Source organism: Mustela nivalis (assembly GCF_964662115.1).
Source record: "Mustela nivalis genome assembly, chromosome: 5".
In the NCBI taxonomy this organism is placed as follows: Eukaryota; Metazoa; Chordata; class Mammalia; order Carnivora; family Mustelidae; genus Mustela; species Mustela nivalis.
Window position 1 is genome coordinate 34960588 of NC_139024.1, and position 19473 is coordinate 34980060.

At 35.8% G+C, this 19473-nt stretch overlaps 1 protein-coding gene across 12 annotated transcripts in view; it reads right to left on the reverse strand.

Annotated features, from left to right (window-relative positions):
• Positions 1-1447: 1447 nt before the first annotated feature.
• Positions 1448-19473, reverse strand: part of MANEA (mannosidase endo-alpha) — an 83920-nt gene continuing 65894 nt past the window's right edge. For 4 of the 12 annotated variants that reach the window (XM_082729613.1, XM_082729609.1, XM_082729616.1 and 1 more), the window contains 2 exons: positions 6927-7003; positions 1448-6172 (listed from right to left, as the gene is read on the reverse strand). In XM_082729613.1, the coding sequence (XP_082585739.1) occupies positions 5515-6172; positions 6927-7003 (735 nt within the window). In that variant the 3' untranslated portion in view covers positions 1448-5514. Of the gene's footprint in view, positions 6173-6926; positions 7004-10140; positions 10231-10470; positions 10567-15342; positions 15420-19473 lie in introns of those variants that run through there. The other 8 variants (XR_014311429.1, XR_014311431.1, XM_082729611.1 and 5 more) reach the window with 5 other exon arrangements.

Consider the following 19473-nt stretch of genomic DNA (forward strand, 5'->3'; position numbering starts at 1 on the left):
GCAATTATGGTGTTTTCTACTTACTTTCCAGGCTCCAAACATGGATCTATATCGAATAGCAAAAGAATGAAAGCATTGGTCCTTCTCGGTAAATAAAATTAATTCACATCAGCCATTCAAAAAGCCAAATTAGAATAAATAATAAATGAAGTTTGGTCTTGGCATATTGGTCCTGGCTAAGAGACATGCACCTCATTGTTGGGGTGCTTTATTTCTGATCTCCTGTAAGATCAGGGAAAAGTTATCATACAATCAGAACCTTCATGGATTCACTTTCATTGAGTTTCATTATATACTTAGAACTTGTCCAATAATCATCACAATAACTAGTCATATGAAATCCTCTTGAGTGTAATGTTATGAAAAATGTTTTCAATAATTTTATATTCTATCAGAGGTCACAAATTAGTGATCCCTCCAAGCAAATATTTTAAAAGTCTTTTCTGGTATTTGCCAACATGTTATAATTAGAAAAAATTTACACTCATATGGGCATACATACTTCCTCATTTTAGTTTCCCATACCTACAAAATGAATTGAGAGCTGATTAGCAACTACTCCTTTTAGTTGAGAGTGGTCCACAGTTCCTAGGACTCTCTATGGTCTTAAACCTGATGCATTTATTTATAGTACATTACCTGACAGGTTCCTATAGGTTTTTACATTATTTATTTATTTATTTATTTATTTATTTTTAGATTTTATTATTATTATTTTTTAAGATTTTATTTATTTGACAGAGCGAGATCACAAATAGGCGGAGAGGCAAGGAGAGAGAGAGAGAGAGAGGAGCAGGCTCCCTGCCGAGCAGAAAGCCTGATGTGGGACTCGATCCCAGGACCCTGAGATCATGACCTGAGCTGAAGGCAGAGGCTTAACCCACTGAGCCACCCAGGTGCCCCTACATTATTTTTTTTAAACCATAGGTATAATGCCAATTGGAAAAATTTTTTAGTTTTTTTTATATAGTTGATACATGTTACATTATTTTGAGGTGTACAATATAGTGACTCAACAACTCTATATGTTATGTTGTGCTCACCATAAGTATAGCTACCATCTGTCAGCATACAGCATTATACACAGTACCACTGACTATATTCCCTATGCTTTACCTTTTATTTTAAATTGTGATGACAACATAGAGTTTACCTTGTAAAGGAGATGCTCCTTTCCTGGTCAAAAAAACAAAACCATATAACATCTTGTATTAACTACTCAGAAGCTCAATACCAAATATGCAGTCAGCTATATATGCTAGCATGTATATAGATGTATATTCTTCCTAAATTCCCATCTTTCATTGTTCATATACTTTAAAATTCGTTTTATGGAAAAAATACTTTAAATCCTGTTTTCAAAATGAGTATACATTTTAAAAAGAGAAAGCATTACCTACACTCTACGTAAGAATGATTAAAATAAAAAGAAAACAATGAAATATTATACATTAAAAGAATATTTTATTGGGGGATTATATTGTCTTTAGCTAAGAATACATAATACTCATGAGGAAAAACAGAATTTAAGCTCAGCTACTATTCATAAAATGAATGTCAACATTTTTTTTTTACAAGACAGCTAAAAAGTCAAGAGCATAATTTCCAGTAATGTACTTTAATATAACACCAAATTTTCAAGTAAGAATTCAGCAGCCTTGCAGTTAGCTTTTTACATGAAACCAGAGATTAGACTGAGCTATTTTAATATGAATGGCTTAATAGACTGCCACATGGCTAAAGAATCTAAGTAATTAAAAACAATACATAGAATGGCAGCATTAGTAAATACAAACTTACTACATCCAAAAAACATTCTGACATACTACCCTTAGGTGACTGTGTTTAAATATATAAATTTCTAAATTTTATTGCATTTATTACAAGTGAATTTCTTCTAGTTTTCTCTTTTGTATTTGTTTCAAAATCAGGGTAAAGATCATATTACACTAGACATTACCAAATTAATAGTGTTTTCATAATGGCTTTTGTAAAACTGACTCATACTTTTATGCATAAATATAATTAATGTATTTTAAATGTAATTAGCTAAAGTGTCACTTTATTTCATGTTTACAACAATCTTTGCTCAGATTAACCAATTCTTTCAAAAAATCAAAAACAAGGCATGATGATACAAATCATATACCATAGTACACCATTTCCTTATGTCATAAAATATTCATTTCATGGGGTCTTTTCTAAAAGGCTCTTTAACTTTGATTGAATTTATGGTTAATTTTATGTAAATTGAGAAACTTAAAATATGTAAGATGCTTTTAAATGAAGTCTAGAACATCCAAAATAGTGCTACTATGTTTTAACTTCACTAAATTTTAGATCTGTGACCATATACTTCTTTTTTTCTTTTTATATCATAAATTATGTAACAATAACAACAAAAACTAACCACATTGAAAAATGTTCCCCTCGTCATTGATGAAATATAATAGGACTACTATTAAGTTCTTTGATTGGACTACAATGAATCTCTAAAGTAATTAAGCAATGTAGCACTTGAATTCTCAAGAATGGTAATCTTAAAGGAAGCGTACAATAACATTTAGACTTTATGTGGATATATAGCAAAGTCAGTAAAGAATTTTACCTGAATGAATAAACTTTTTTGCTTGTGGTTAGGTCCATTTTTCATTTGGAAATTATAGATATTTATAAAAAAATAACTGCAATTTTGTTGATCATAAATAAAGTATTGCTTCTATACTGTGGGGCATGAGGGTGTTCTACCTTGATTCAAAATTTAGATATAGACTTTTAAGAGCTGTTTCTGTAGACACTATAGAATTCAGGAACCCTCATCTTTAACTGGTCAGTATGAAAAAGTGCATGGTTATAAACTTGATAGATTCTCTCGTGGTTTGTTAGGGTAAGATTTCCCAAAAGAGTTAGAGCTAACAGAGGATCATGCCCAAAGAATAAAAAATAACACCTCTACCCGCTACCCCCAAAACATTTTGTGTGTGTTATATACATTTTAAAATGTATATACAGTTAAAGATACAGACTTTGTAAGTGCTGCATATCTCAAATAGAGAAAATATATTCTTATGAATGAATACTACTTTTCATCTGCTAATCAGAAATTAAATATTTCATAAATAGAAAGGAACACATTTTTATACCTAAGATACACTAATTCATGTATGCTTTTATTAAATGAAAGTTAATTACTCCATATAACAAAAGTCTTTTACTTTTAAAACAGAAAAAAAGTTAACATACAACTTAAACATTAATAACAGCAGTTTTTGACAATATTTGTCTTTAAGGAGAACAATAAAACCAAGATTATGTTCTATACAGTCAAAATAGACTGATTAAACCATAAAAGAATTGTGATTCATGCATTGCACATATTACACTGTTTAAAAGTTATTTTAGTTTAATGAAGTCACACCTAGATAGTTTAAATTAGGCAATCAGTTCTTTGCTTTTATTTGTGATCAAAATGATTTAAACTGTGTTATAAGTCAAATGATAAAGGCAGCTGTAATGAGTACCTGAGGAAGACTTATGAAATTAGAGATAATTCCTCCCGTTTTTTTAAAACAGGCAAAAAGACACAGGGTTTTCATATAATTATAAATTCTTAAACTCTTATGAGGTCAGATTCCAAACATTCTTCCCTTGAGAAAAAAATCTGTTTTACTTTGAAATCTGATCCTCACTGGCTGGTTGGAGTAATGTGTTGGGAACCACAACAAAGCCCAGAGGTAAAGAGTGCTGTAGTAGATGATCTAGGTCTGCAGTGGAAGCAAGACAGAAAGTGGTAGTATTCACACTGAGTATTTGTTGACCTTGTTTTTATACGCTTTCTCTTAATCTTGAACTATTTCATAAAATTTTCTGTCACAGCAGGTTCAAATATACAGTATAAGCAATGACAAAATTCCTCTCTAGTAATTTCTCTAAATTTAATAAAATACGGTGTAAGTGATTATTAGGCATGATACATTTAGAGTTTATTCCTGTGATAACACATAGTAGCTACATGGATATAAGAAAAAAAAAATCCACAGGTCATATCTGTGTGAATGTTCCTATGAAAGCCTTGGTTATATCATTATAGTGATTTATTCTTGTAATTTCCTCTAGAAAGTAAGTTACTACTATTGCGCAAATTCCTCATGGCCTGATCATTCTCTGAGAAACGGCAAATTCTTAATTTATAAATAAGTTTAACATTAGTTATACCTTTTTTCAAAGGAAAGATATTTTCCTTGAAAATCACTGGCTAAAATAAATTTCATCATCTAATGGGCTATGTATGATAAATTCTACAGTTACTTTATTTCCAAATATCTCTAAAACGTGGAGATTTATATCTATTATTGTTCAGTATTGTTTCTCTTTAGCAAATTAAGTATCTAAGAAATAATATTCTTGTAATAGCATATATATATTTTAGAGTTCTGGTTAACTATAAGAACTGAAGGATAACGTATAATCTATTAAAGAGATCCATTTTCAGCATATATGTGGATTAATTTGTCACAATAGGACAATCAACTGATCACAAGTATTGAATCTGGTAGATACCATGAAAGCATGTTTTTACATGGGGATATATTGTCTTTCAAATGAAATTACTGCCATCATTAAGTATTAAACTTACAAGTCAAACTTCAGGAATGAATTTAAGATATAAGAGAATTTTCATTTCCGTGTTCCTAAAATGCTAAGTAAATGTTCCCTATTTTGGTAAAAACAGCTTAAATATTAGGAAGGAAACCCAATGATAGTATCAACTTTTTTCTTTCTTTCTAAAAGTTGGTCTCTGATTAAAAACATGAATAGAATAACAAGTTAAAGATTGACAGGTTATCCAAAAACTGGTATTTTGGGCATTCTATCTCATAATTGTGAACCAACTATGTTTTCTTAATACAGAAGCATGAAAGAACTTACCATAGCTTCTAAAATCTGGAATTTAGCATTGTAAAGCAGGCGTATTAGGCATGCAAAACACCTAGCATGCTATAAGTAATAAAAAAATCCTCAAAGGATGATGCATATTGTGCTATAGAAAGGAGGCCTTCCAAACACAATGTGATTCACAGTAAGGCTTAAGTTGTGTTTTTATTTTCCTTAAGAATTTTTATTGCAGACCTTATTGTGTTAGTGAATACTCTGGATGACTGAATCATTGGGGAAAAAGTCTAAATGAAACATGTGCACGATCTTTTAGGTCCTATTTTCTTCACTAGACATACCCAATATACACAATCTATTTCTTTGGGCCCAGAATACAAGAAGGATTTAACCGTACACTAATTATTTATGTAATACAGTTTTGTGTGAGATAAAAACTTGTAGCAAATTATGCCACAGGGAATGTTATTTGCACAGTTTTTCTCTCAGATATTTTTTCAGTGCAGCATTGTGAGGGGTGGCAATGATGATATCACAATCTTTTTTAAAAAGTGCAAATTCTTTTTATTATGGGGATAACTGCCAATCAGTACACACTTAAAACAAAAGGTACTTAATGCATTAAGAAAGAGGCAGCTTCTGATCTGATGCATAAGTTGCTCTTTCTTTACTGTATTTTTCAGACCACTTGCGAGTCAGTTCTAGATAAAGACTTGGTTTATGAGGCCGGTAATCCAGGTACACGGTATTACTCGTTCTTTTGGGAATGGCTTTTTCAATCTGAGTTCCTTCATGCCACTCATTGAAAGAGGTGATAGAAATCACACTGGGGTGAGCATGGAGTGCAGCCCCCAGAGCAGTTTCATAGTACTTCCCGCTGATTCGGTTTCGAGTGTTTTGAGCATTCCATGGGCGGATGCTGGTATCTATATATCCTGGGCCCACACTTGGGATAAACAGTAGGTTGAACTGATCACAGAAAAATTTTAGCCTCGCCCAGTTCTCATACGATGAGCCATAAGTAAAGCCATTTGTGGCAAAATATGTGTAAATTCCATCAAAACCTCCTTGAAGAATATCATATCTATGTTTGCTTTCTACTAGAAGTGCAATAAACAGTCCATCATAAGGAGAATTGCGGATGCTCCGAGACCCTGTGATGGTTAACAAATTGGCCCATTTTTCAGGCTTTGTGATATAGGAATCATAGATATAAAACATAGGAAGAGCACTGCCAGTCTTAGTCTTGTACCTATAAAAGGCCGGATGATTTCCATATCTAGAATACAAAAATATGTAAAAGTGAAGTGAATATCTGTAACTCATTTTCCACAGACAATAACTGTTTCTATATTGAAGATGAAGGTAATCAGCACAGCATATTGTTCACTTTCTTTGGGGGATCAGTCATATTAAGGATAATCATTAAAAATGCATTTTCAATTTTGTAGATAAGTAATGTCTTGATGTATCCAGTATCTCATTTTTTCTAACAAGAAATTATCTTATATTGAGGTTTACAAATGATGACCAACACCATAAAAAGCCCATTTTCTATATGAATATGTCAACTGCTATTCCTGCTGACAAGTTTCCTTTTATGAGTATTGTATCTGTCACAGGTTCTTATCAGTAAAATCCTTGAACAAAATGAAGCTGTATTAATTTTTTCCTTATAATCAGAATAAATAAAAATGAAAATATTGGATGTGGGTCCATAGATATAAAGCAGTTAACATTTCATAATTTGAACCTTCTTTTAAAAAGATAATCTGTATTCGTGATTTATAGAATACCAATTTAAAATGTCAGACAGCAAATCATAAATAGCTTAATAAACATATAAACAGTAAATAATCTATACAGAAAGTGAATTATAAGGAATTTCAGAAATGTTCCTCAAAATGAGTATTTACTACAAAATTTAATTTTAATATATGAGACCATAAGTCATTCAAATCTCAAATATAATTTAAATGTACTCGCTATCATTGGATCACAAAACAGTAATTATAAACACATAAGAAACTCACTTGTCTATAATATATTTGACATTTTTGTACATGTTTTGATCATCTCGATTGCTGTATGGTTCAATGTGAAAAGTGACCTAAAACAAAACAAAAAAAGAGATTAGAAAAAATTATCTATGATGTAAAAATAAAAATGAAAGTGTACTTCATATTTTTAATAATTTAAGATGAATACTTATTGGATATAAACATTATTAACAGGGAATTCTAGCAGAGAAAGCTCACAGTAACATTGTTACTGTGAAAAAAATATGCCTATTAGTTTATATTCTCACAACCCCCTAACATAGTTACTAAGTGAGGCAGACTGCTGGAGGCAAAATAAGCAATCAGAATTCAGAACTCAAAAGTTTGAAGGCCATGCAATACTTCTTCCTGTATGTTTATTTTTTATAAAATAGGGATATATTCTACATCCAGACATGTTTCTGTGAAAAGAACATGGTCCAGAAAAATCTGGATTCTTTTCCCAGGTGTGACCAATCACAATTTTTTTTTAAAAAGATTTATTTAAGAGAGAATGAGCATGTACCAGTGTGGGGAGGGGCAGAGAAAGAGAATCTCAAACAGACTCCTTGCCAAACCAGGAGGCTGCTTGGGGGCTAGATCCCACCAACCATGATCATGAGATCATGACCTGAGCAGAAACTGAGAGTCGGATAGCAAAGTCCTCTACCATTAAAACACCAGTTCACAAAATAATCTACATTTAATGTGTACTATTACTCGAAGAATTTATCACAAAATTACTGGAAAAATATCCACTAGTACTATGAATGCTTGTTATTGATATGGTTTATACATCTCTACCATGATTGCAGAAAGCAGTAACCAAAGTATTTACTAACTACTGTGCAAAGAAGATTCATTTTTAGTTTAAAAAAAAGTTATCTATAAATCAAGAAAAACTAATTATGGCTAGTAAAACCATTTTGTATGATACTAACTAATAGTGTAGATTGTCAGATGTGTAAATCAAATAGGAGATTTTTCACTTTTATTACTAACTTTAACTGAATTACCAGTAGCTATTAAACGTCTTTATGACAATCTAATAAACAACTTGATGTTACTCTAATTTTAGGGTTTAGTCTCTTTGAAACATGTATGGAATTAGAAACTTCTATGCTACTGCAATATAAAATGCCTTTGTTTTGGGGCCACTGGGTGGCACAGCTGACTCGACTGAACATCCCACTCCTGGTTTTAGCTCAGTTGTGATCTCAACACGGTGGCATCAGGCTTGGGCTGCTGCTCAGCACAGTCTGCTTGGGATTCTCTCTCGCTCTCCCTGTGCCCCTCCCTCTCATGCTCTCTCTCTAAAACAAATCAATCTTTGAAATGCTTTTGTTGTCAATTACCCAATTAAAGTAAAATGAATAAATAACAAGAATACTATGAATAATGAATAATAAAATGGATTTTACTAGCCACAGAATTTTAAAGTCAGAGCATTTAGTGAAAATATTCCCTACTTTGTATATTATTGAAATCTCATTTTATTTTTTTTTAAAGATTTTATTTATTTATTTGACAGAGAGGGAAATCACAAGTAGGCAGAGACGCAGACAGAGAGAGAGGGAAGCAGGCTCCCTGCTGAGCAGAGAGCCCGATGCGGGGCTCAATCCCAGGACTCTGAGATCATGACCTGAGCCGAATATTTTCATTTAGTGAAAATATTCCCTACTTTGTATATTATTGAAATCTCATTTTATTTTTTTTTAAAGATTTTATTTATTTATTTGACAGAGAGGTAAATCACAAGTAGGCAGAGACGCAGACAGAGAGGGGGAAGCAGGCTCCCTGCTGAGCAAAGAGCCCATGCAATGCGGGGCTCAATCCCAGGACTCTGAGATCATGACCTGAGCAGAGGCTTTAACCACCCAGGTGCCCCGAAATCTCATTTTTTTTTTTTTTTAAAGATTTTATTTATTTGACAGAGGAGAGAGATCACAGTAGGAGAGAGGAAGGGAAGAGATCACAGAGAGAGGGGAAGGGAAGCAGGCCCCCTGCCGAGCAGAGAGCCCGATGCGGGACTCGATCCCAGGACCCTGAGATCATGACCTGAGCCGAAGGCAGCGGCTTAACCCACTGAGCCACCCAGGCACCCCCGAAATCTCATTTTTTTAAAAGGGAGTTTTATCAGTAACAAAATAAGGTCAAATTCAATTCTGTATATTTAAGATTGTTAGGACAGTCACCGTTTTCAGTAACTCTAGTATTTGCTTCTTAACATCAAGTGAAAACAGAATGGCAAGGGTATAGGTATTTTCATGCTCTTATATAATGTTACCTTGGGTAATTCTCCCTTTAGAGGGGATGTTTTATTTTCTAAGCTTCCATTTTATATATATAAAGGGTGCCGTATGTCAAAATATAAATGGCATCCTTTCCTTCTTTTGTAAAGTACAGATAAGAAAAAGGCATTTTTTTTTTATTTGTTTATTTGACAGAGAGATCACAAGTAGGCAGAGAGAGAGGGAGAAGCAGGCTCTCCGCCAAGGAGAGAGCCCGATGTGGGGCTTGATCCCAGGATCCTGGGATCATGACCTGGGCCGAAGGCAGAGGCTTAACCCACTGAGCCACCCAGGCACCCCAAGAAAAAGCCATTATTGATAAATATACAATATCTTCATTTTCTCTCCTATTTAAAACTTAATTATATATTTTGTAAGTTTAATTATGATATAGTCTAGTTAATGTTTCTCTTAGACCCACATTAAAGTAACTTCATAAGAGTCATAAATGTTCCCCCATTTCATACTTCTACACTTTTGACCTTTCCAGCTCTTCTCCATCCTGAGTATACTTTCTAAAATGAACATCTGATGATCCTGGAGAGTGGGTTCAGCAACATGCTGGCATAAAATGTTCCTTCTTTAATCCACTCCCAAAATCAAAAGATTAGACATTTAAACATGAACAAAACCATCCCCATGGATGTTTTTAGACCTATCACCTTAATCCAGGGAAATTGGCAGGAGTCTCACCCACCAGAGCAGCCACTAAGGGACCTTGAATGGCCTGGGCAACCAGAGGAACCAGCCAAAATGCCTGTACCTCTCTTAAACAAAAAGGGTGAGTAGAGACTGGAATAGCATTAGAGAGAGAAACTTCCTGAGTCTAGCCTTCCCTAAAGCAGACTCCAGCATACCACTGTAATGGGGAAAAAAATAGGAGTTTGGCCGCCTAAGAGATTGTAAGATAAATTTACCTGGCACTACCCATCTGCAAAATGAAACACTGAAGAGCTCTGATTTATCTGGAACCATGACCATGGTTGGCCAATGGCCATGACCTCTCCTAGGAGCACAGGAAAAGGAAAGCAGTGAGTGCCTAGTTATGGCAACTGAAGAAAACCTTTCTCTCCCTCAGCACATAGAGTACTGTGGTGGGAGATCTATAACTGGAGGTTGGGAGGATACTGGGAAAGCAAGGGGTAAGAATTTCAAACGGTGGAAAAGGAATTGTGCTTAGCAGGGGGTACTACTCCCAGGATCATCCTACTGGGTCTGTGAGCGCACCCACAGTGCTAAACCCATACCTTCCCTCATGCTGTTAGTTCCTTGTGCAGGATGCCATGTGCCACTGTGAGAGCAGTCTCTGGTGGACAGAGAGCATGCTCAGAAACCACGCCATGCTAAAAAACAAAAGAAAGGCTTCTGACTTGGTAAATTATAAGAACCAGAGGAGACACAAAAGCTTTAAAAAACAAAACTACCCCAAAGAAGGGACAAGACTGGAGTAGATGCACCTTCATAAAAACAGAGGAAAAGGTAACAATACTATGGGACATAATACCCTATCTGCTGAAGCAATAAGCAGAATAAAGAGGTATGTACTACTTCCAAAGTACTGGTAAATATCTATAAAGGTTATGAAATATCAAGGAAATATGGCTTCACTAAAAAAGAATTTAAAACAGCTATAATGAGGAAACTCAGTAAGTTACAAGAAAATTCAGAAAGTTCAATCAAATCAGGAATTTAAAATACAAACAAAATGAGTTCTTTCCAAATTCTGGGGCTGAAATTCAGTAAATGAGATCAAGAATATAACAGAGAACATATAAAGACCACATGAAAGAATAATTGACATGGAGGATAAGAACTTTGACATAACATGGTAGAAGAAACTTAGAATTTAAATAATGAAGAAAGCCTACATGAATGGTGATTATCCATAAAAAAACCCAAATATCAGGGGCGCCTGGGTGGCTCAGTGGGTTAAGCCGCTGCCTTCGGCTCAGGTCATGATCTCAGGGTCCTGAGATCGAGTCCCACATCAGGCTCTCTGCTCAGCAGGGAGCCTGCTTCCTCCTCTCTCTCTCTGCCTGCCTCTCTGCCTACTTGTGATCTCTCTCTGTCAAATAAATAAATAAAATATTAAAAAAAAAAACAAATATCAGAATAATCAGGATTTCAGAAGAAGAGAGACAGAAAAGGGGGCAGAGAGTTTATTTTAAAAAGAATAAAACCGGAGTGCCTGGGTGGCTCAGTGGGTTAAAGCCTCTGCTTTCGGCTCAGGTCATGAACCCAGGGTCCTGGGATGGCGCCCCACATCGGGCTGTCTGCTCAGCAGGGAGCCTGCTTCCCCCTCTCTCTCTGCCTGCCTCTCTGCCCTACTTGTGATCTCTCTCTGTCAAATAAATAAATAAAATCTTAAAAAAAAAAAAAAGAATAAAACCAAAAACAAGGCTGAGAATTTCCCTAACCAGAGGAAAGACCTGTCTACTGAACTCATAGAGCACCTGTTGAAAAACAATAAATAAATAAAATAGGGGTGCCTAATTAAGCGTTTGCCTGACTCAGGTCATGATCTCAGGATCCTGGGATCAAGCCCCAGATCAGGATCCCTGCTCAGATAGAAGCCTGCTTCTTCCTCTCCTACTCCCTCTGTGTTTCCTCTCTCACTATGTCTCTCTGTGTCAAATAAATAAATACAGAAAGAATCTTTAAAAAAAAAATTATTAAAGAAAGAAGTGGGGGGCTGGGTGGCTCAGTGGGTTAGGCCTCTGCCTTTGGCTCAGGTCATGGTCTCAGGGTCCTGTGATCAAGCCCCAAATCAGGCTCTCTGCTCAGCAGGGAGCCTGCTTCCCCCCTGTCCCTATGCCTACCTCTCTGCCTACTTGTGATCTCTTTGCATCAAATAAATAATAAATAAAATCTTTAAAAAATTATTTATTAAAGCACAAGCAGAGAGAGCAGGAGAGGGAGAAGCAGGCTCCCAGTTGAGCAAGAAGCCCAACATGGGACTATCCTAGGACCCTGGGATCAGGACCTGAGCTGAAGGCAGATGCTTAACCAGCTGGGCCACCCACGCACCCCATAGATTACCCTTTTATCTCAAAACAAAATGACCTTTTTAAGACATAAATTATCATAAATCCGTAATAAAGAGTTTTAAAGGCATCCAGGTTAAAAAAGAAAAAAAAAAAAATGTAACCTCCCCAGAAATTCCCATTACACTATCAGACTACAAGACAAAAACCTACAGCAGATTGACCAAGAAGGGGGAAACAGAGCATACCACCAGGAAGAATAACAATTTACAAAGTCTCCTGCCTAGAAAGTGAGGGGAAAAAGAAATAATGGAAATACAAAATGAGAAAGCAATTAAGATGGCATTATTAAGTCTTTACATATTAGTAACTACTCTAAATGGAAGTGGAATGAATTCTCCAATCAAAAGGCACACCGCCTGGCTGGGCAAAAAGAAAGACCCAACTACTGGGTGCCAATGGGAGATATACTTCAGTTTTAAAGCTACATATGAGACCTGCAGGGATGGGAAAGATACTCTATGCAAGTGGAAACTGCAATAGGACATCAAATTTCAGAATATAAATTCAAAGAGGGCTGAAAAATTAAGTATTCAAATGAAAATCTTTAATTTTTATGGGAATGTTTTCATGTGCTGTGGCAATGATGCAGTATTTCAGTGTTTCTTCTGGTAACAGTTTCCCCCCAAATATCACCAGATGTAATTTATTATATCAATTAATGCTAAACTTCCTCTCTACAAAATTGTGTCTCTGTGTCAAATATTTTTCTTTGGAGTTTTACTTGATAATTTTGTTGAAATAAATATAACTCTAATATAAAACAAAAGACAAAAACCAACCAACCAACCAACCAAAGAAACAGTTCCAATTCAAAATAGCGACAGAAGAAGATCCTTCAACTTACCTCACACAGCACACTGAATCTATACCTATCTATGGAACGATTTCCTCCGGAAAAAAAACCCTAAAACTTGGCAGAGTGAGCTCTTCACGTCTGGTAAACAAGAGGCAAAGCAGATCAAAGTGGGTAGGAAAGACTGAGACAATCTCACCACAAACCCCCACCAAAGACCCATAATCAGAGGGGGAGTCAGCAGTTGGAGTCTCTCCCTGAGAAACAAATTGCTTGATCCCACACTGGGCACCCTAACATTTAAGACTGGCACCTGAAATATGAGACCCGCAGAACATCTGGCTTTGAAGACCTACAGGGTTTACACCTATTAGATTGACTGGGGATATAGGAAACTGAAAAATGACTCTTAAAAGGCTCATGTGCAGACTCATGTGCATGGAAGCCATCCATTGCAGGTGCCAGGTTTCATGTGAAAGAGACTTACTTGCTAATGTTAGAGCATTGGTCTGAAAGGCAGGGGCCTAGAGGAAGAGTCTCTGGGGAAGAAAGCAGGTGGGTACCATCTTCCTAATCTCTCTCGGTTATGCTCTAGAGCACCAGTATCTCCTAGAGAAGAAATTTTATCTATACCTGGTATCCCGGTTTTTGTGCCAGGTGACCCAGTTTTTGTAGCTGCCTTTCAGAAAACATCCTTGATTAGCTGGCTCTCTCTAGAGAATGAGAGCTTGTGTTCCTGGGTCTCACAGAACTGGAACAATCAAAGAGGTAGTTTGACAGACTAACACTACTATGGCAGAGTACAGCTTACAGACCAAAACCCACTCCCAATCTAAGAGAGAGGCTCCGACCTGAGGCTTCTAGTTTGGCACATTTATAGATATCCACAGAATTGCTCTCACTGAACAGAAGCCAGTGGATGCAATATTTTACATTCTCCATCTACCTTGCTGGAGCTTGCCATTATCTTTAAGAAAGGAACTTATTATATTCTTGGCTGATGCCTTGATTTTTCATAGCTGCTTCTGGAGGATACCTCTATATCACTTGGCTCTGGTATCCAGTGGAGTTTATGCTCATAAATCCCAAAGGTCTGTAACCAACAGAGAAAGAGTTCTTAAATAGCTACCAAGCTACCACCCTAGGGCACAACAAGAGGTAAAGTGAACTAGGAGCTCAGTCTTTTGTGAAAGAGGCCTATTGGTTTATATGAGAGCTGCATTCTGAGGCAGGCTTCTAATTAAATACACATTTGAGATGCTTGGGTGGCTCAGTCAGTTATGCATCTGCCTTTGGCTCAGGCATGATTCCAGAGTCCTGGGATTGAGTCCTGTGTCAGGCTCCTTGCTCAGCAGGGAGCGTGTTTCTCCATCTACCTGCCACTCTCCCTGCTTATGCTCTAACAAATAAATAAAATCTAAAACAAAATAAAACAAAAAACAGTAACCAACCAAACTGGTGCCCTAATTTTCATAACTGCCATGCAGACAACACCTCTGGCTCTCATGGCCAGTGAGTCTTATCTACAGTCTGGTGGGACCACAAACATATCTGCATTCTTAAAGTTACTGCCCAAGGGTCTGGCCTCTAATCAGCCTGAATCTAGGTGCTGATTGAGACCCTCCCCCAGTGTGGGTAACTAACTGGTTATTGGGACACACCAACTACAGGGATCTGTTAGAAATAATATAGGATGCTTGGACAAACACAAAAATTGAGAGATGACCAAAAGCTAGGACAGGGTTGAATGTTAATGTTCTTCTCCTGCACAAAGCTAGCCACTGAAGACTGGTTAGCCACTAAAGACTGGGAGAGGTGGTTGTTGCATCTAATGTGTAGAAACCAATACAGAATCAAGTGACATAGTAAACAGAGATCGTAACTTACCTGATAAGAAGTTGAAAGTAATGATCATGACTATGTCCCTCAAACTCTGAAGAATGGATTTAAAGAGTGAGAACTTCAACAAAGGGGTAGGAAATATAAGAAAGTGCCAAACAGAAGTCAGTAGTAAAGAATAAAATAGCTGAACTGGAAAATACATTAGATGGGTTTGATAGAAAGAAAAGAGAGGCTCAAACACAGGTCATAGAAACTTACCAATCAGAGCAGCAAAAACCAAACCAAACAAACAAACAAAAAAAAAACCCAAACAAAGAAACCAGGAATAAACAGTAAAGCTAGAGTAAGAGACTTATAGAATAACATTAAGCAAACTAACATTTGCATGGTATAGGTCCCAGAAGGAAAAGAGAGAGAGAAGAGGGCAGAAAACTCACCTGAAGAAATAATAACTGAAAATTACCCTAACCTGAGGGAGGAAAACACCTCCAGATCCAGGAAACTCAGAGAATTCCTAAAAAGATGAACCCAGAAAGACTCACAATTAGAGATTATTAAATGTATTAAAATGTAATTAAAGTGTCAAAAGTTAAGGATGAGGAGAGAATCTTAAAAACAGCAAGAGAAAAACACTTGTTTTTCCTCCATACAAGGGAACACCATACAAGGGAACCTCCATAAGACTAACAGCAAATTTTTCAGCAAAAACTAAGCTAACCAGAAGAAAGTGTCACTAGCAAGAACACTGATCCTGGGCAAAGTTATTCAGAATTCAGAAGAGATAAAGAATTTCCACACAAGCAAAAGCCAAAGGAGTTCATCACCACAAACCTGCCTTACAAGAAATGTTAAAGGGGCTGTTTTAATTAGGAAAGAAAGGGTGCTTAATAACAACTTGTAAAAGTAAAAATTTCACTGGTAAATAGGGTAGTGAATTAATCACAAAGCTAGCATGAAGGTTAACAAATAAAAAAGTAAAAATAACTACAATAATTAAAGTATATATACAACAAAAAGATGTAAATTGTGACACCAAAAACATAAAAGAGGTGTAAGGAAAGTAAAATTGTATAGCTTTAGAATGCATTCAAACTTAACGACTTAAAACAAACTATTACAAACATAACTTGTTAAATGTAAACGTCATGGTAATCACAAAGCAAAAACCTACAGTGGATAAGTGCACACACAAAATAATGAGAAATGAACCTAGGCACACCACTAGAAAGCCATCAAACCAAAAAGGAAGAGAACAAAAGAAGACCAAAGAAACAGGAACCCCCAAACAGCCAGAAAACAATAAAACAGCAAGAAATATGTAACTATTAAATTACTTTAAATGTAAATGGACTAAATTCTCTAATCAAAAGGCAGACTAAATGGATTAAAATAAACAAAAACAAGACCCATCCATATGGTACCTATACAAGAGTATTCAGATATAAGAACATGGGTATTAAGGAGGGCATGCATTGCATGCAGTACTGGGTGTGATGCATAAACAATGAATCTTGGAACACTGAAAAAGTAAAGTGAAGGAAAAACTATAGATTCTAAAAAAAAAAAAAAAAAATGCAGTCTGAAAGTTAATGGATGGAAAAAGTTATTCCATACAAATGCAAATAGAAATCAAGAGAAAGCTGGAGTAGCTATATGTATGTCCCACAAAATAGGCCTTGAAAACAAAGATTATCAAAGATAAAAAAGGGGGTTATATAATGATAAAAGGGTCAATCCAATAAGAAAATATAGCATTTGTAAATATTTATGCACTTAAAACTGGAGCATCTAAATATATAAAGCAAATGTTAAAACACCTAAAGGGAGGAAAAGCAATATAATAATAGTAGAGGACTTAAATACCCACATAAGTCAATGGATAAATCATTCAGAGAGTAAAAGGAATTATAGGCCTTAACATGTTAGAACAGATGAACTTAACAGATATTTACAGAAAATTTCATTCAAAGCAACAAACTGCACTTTTTTTTTTTTTTAAGGGTTTTATTTATTCATTTGAGACAGAAACAGAGAGAGAGTATAAGCACGGCGAAAGGCAGAAGCAGAGGGAGAAGCAGACACCCCGGTGAGCAAGAAGCCTGACGTGAGGCTCAATCCCAGGACCTGGAGATTATGACCTGAGCTGAAGGCAGAGGCTCAACCATCTGAGGTACCCAGGCATCCTTCTTAAAGTGCACAGTCATTCTCCACGATAGGTCATATATTAGGCCACAAAACAAGTCTTAACAAATATAGTTAGATTAAAATCATATACCATGTCAGAAAAGATGCTTGGATGAAACCAGAATATAATTATAAGAAAACTGGGAAATTTATGAACATGTGGAGATTAAACAACATGATACTGAACAACCAATATATCAAAGAAGAAATTAAAAGAAATTTAAAAATTTCTCAGCCACAGCAACTTCTTTCAAGTCACATCTCCAAAGGCAAGGGAAACAAAAACAGAAATGAACTTTTGGGACTTCATCAGATAAAAAGCTTCTGTACAACAAAGGGAAGTCAACAAAACTAAGAGGGAACCCATGGCATGGGCAAAGATATTTGCAAATGACATTACAAATAAAGGGCTGATATTTGTAAATCAAATATCTATAGCAGTCTGAGAAATCCAAAATCTATAAAGAACTTCTCAAAGTCAACACCCAAAAAACAAATAATCAAGGGGTGCCAGGGTGGCTCTGTGGGTTAAGCCTCTGCCTTCAGCTCATGTAATGATCTCAGGGTCCTGGGATCGAACCCCCCATCAGGTGCTCTGCTCAGCAGGGAGCTGCTTCCCTCCTGCCCTCTGCCTGCTTCTCTTCCTACTTGTGATCTCTGTCAAATAAATAAATACAATCTTAAAAAAAGAAAATACAAAACAGAACAAAATAATCAACTCAAAAAACGGCCAGAAGACATGAACAGACACTTGTCCAAAGAAGACATACAAATGGCTAACAGACATATAAAAAAATGTTCAACATCACTAGCCATTAGGGAAATACATATCAAAATCACAATGAAATACCACCTCCCATCAGTCAGAATAGCTAAAATGAACAAAACAGGAACAACAATGTAGGCAACGATGTGGGAACCCTCTTACATGTTGGTGGGAATGCAAGCTGGTATAGCCACTCTGGAAAACAGTATGGAGGTTCCTCAAGATGTTAAAAATAGAGCTACCCTATGACCCAGCAATTGTACTATTAGGTATTTACCCTAACGATACAGATGTAGTGAAAAGAAGAGGTCATTCACCCCAATGTTCATAACAGCAACGTCCACAATAGGCAAACTGTGGAAAGAGTTGAGATGCCTTTCAACAGACAGATGTATAAATAAGATGTGGTCCACATATACAATGGAATATTACACAGACATCAGAAAGGATGAATACCCATTATTTGCACTGACATTGATGGAACTGGATGGGGATTATGTTAAGTGAAGTTAAGTCAAGCAGAGAAAAACAATTATCATATGGTTTCACTCATATGTGGAACACAAGCAATAGCATGGAGGACCATAGGGGAAGGGAGGGAAATCTGAAGTGGGTGCAATCAGAGAGGGACACGAACCATGACAGACTATGGAGAAACAAACCAAGGGTTTCAGAGGGGAGGGTGGTGGAGGGATGTGGTAACAGGGTGATGGGTATTAAGGAGGGCAAATATTGTAATGAGTACTGGGAGTTACATGAACCTAATGAGTCACTGAACACTATATCAAAAACTAATAATATATATTATACAGTGGCTAACTGAACATAAAAAAATGAGACAATGAAAATAGAAATAAAAAATACAAAAACTTAAGAGAGGAGTTCATAGTAATAAATGCCTACCTTCAGAAATAAGAACAACCTAACTTTATGTGTAAAGGAACTAGGGGGGAAAAAGTTCAGAGCTATAAATGAAAATATATATATAACAAAGTTTGGAGTTTTATATAGGAAATGACAATAGAAAAAAATAGAAAAAGTGACAATAGAAAAGCAAACAATAGCTGTTTCTTTGAAAATATAAACAAAATTGAGAAACCTTTAAACCTTTAGATTCCCCATGGGGGAAAAAAAATCAGAAATGAAAGAGATGTTACAAATAAACCACAGAAATAAAAAGGATCATAAAAACTACAATGAACAATTATATGCTGACAAACTGAACAACCTAGAAAAATGGATAAGTTTCTAGAAACATACAACCTCCTCAGACTGCATCATGATGAAAGAGAGAATCTGAACAAATCAGTAACTGGAATGAGATTGAGTCAGTAATCGAAAACTTCCAATAAACAAAGTCCAGGACAGAATGCGTCATTGGTGAATTCCACCAAGTATCCAAGGAATTTACAGAAATTTCTACTCTTCCAAAATATAGAAGAAGGGAGAACTCTTCCAAACTAATTTTACAAGGTTAGCATTACCCTGATATCCAAACCAGACAAGGATGCCACAAGAAAAGAAAATTACAGGCCAACATCCATGATGAACACAAATGCAAAAATCATCAACAAAAGATTACTAAGCTGCATTATTTACAAAAGTCAAGATAACAGAA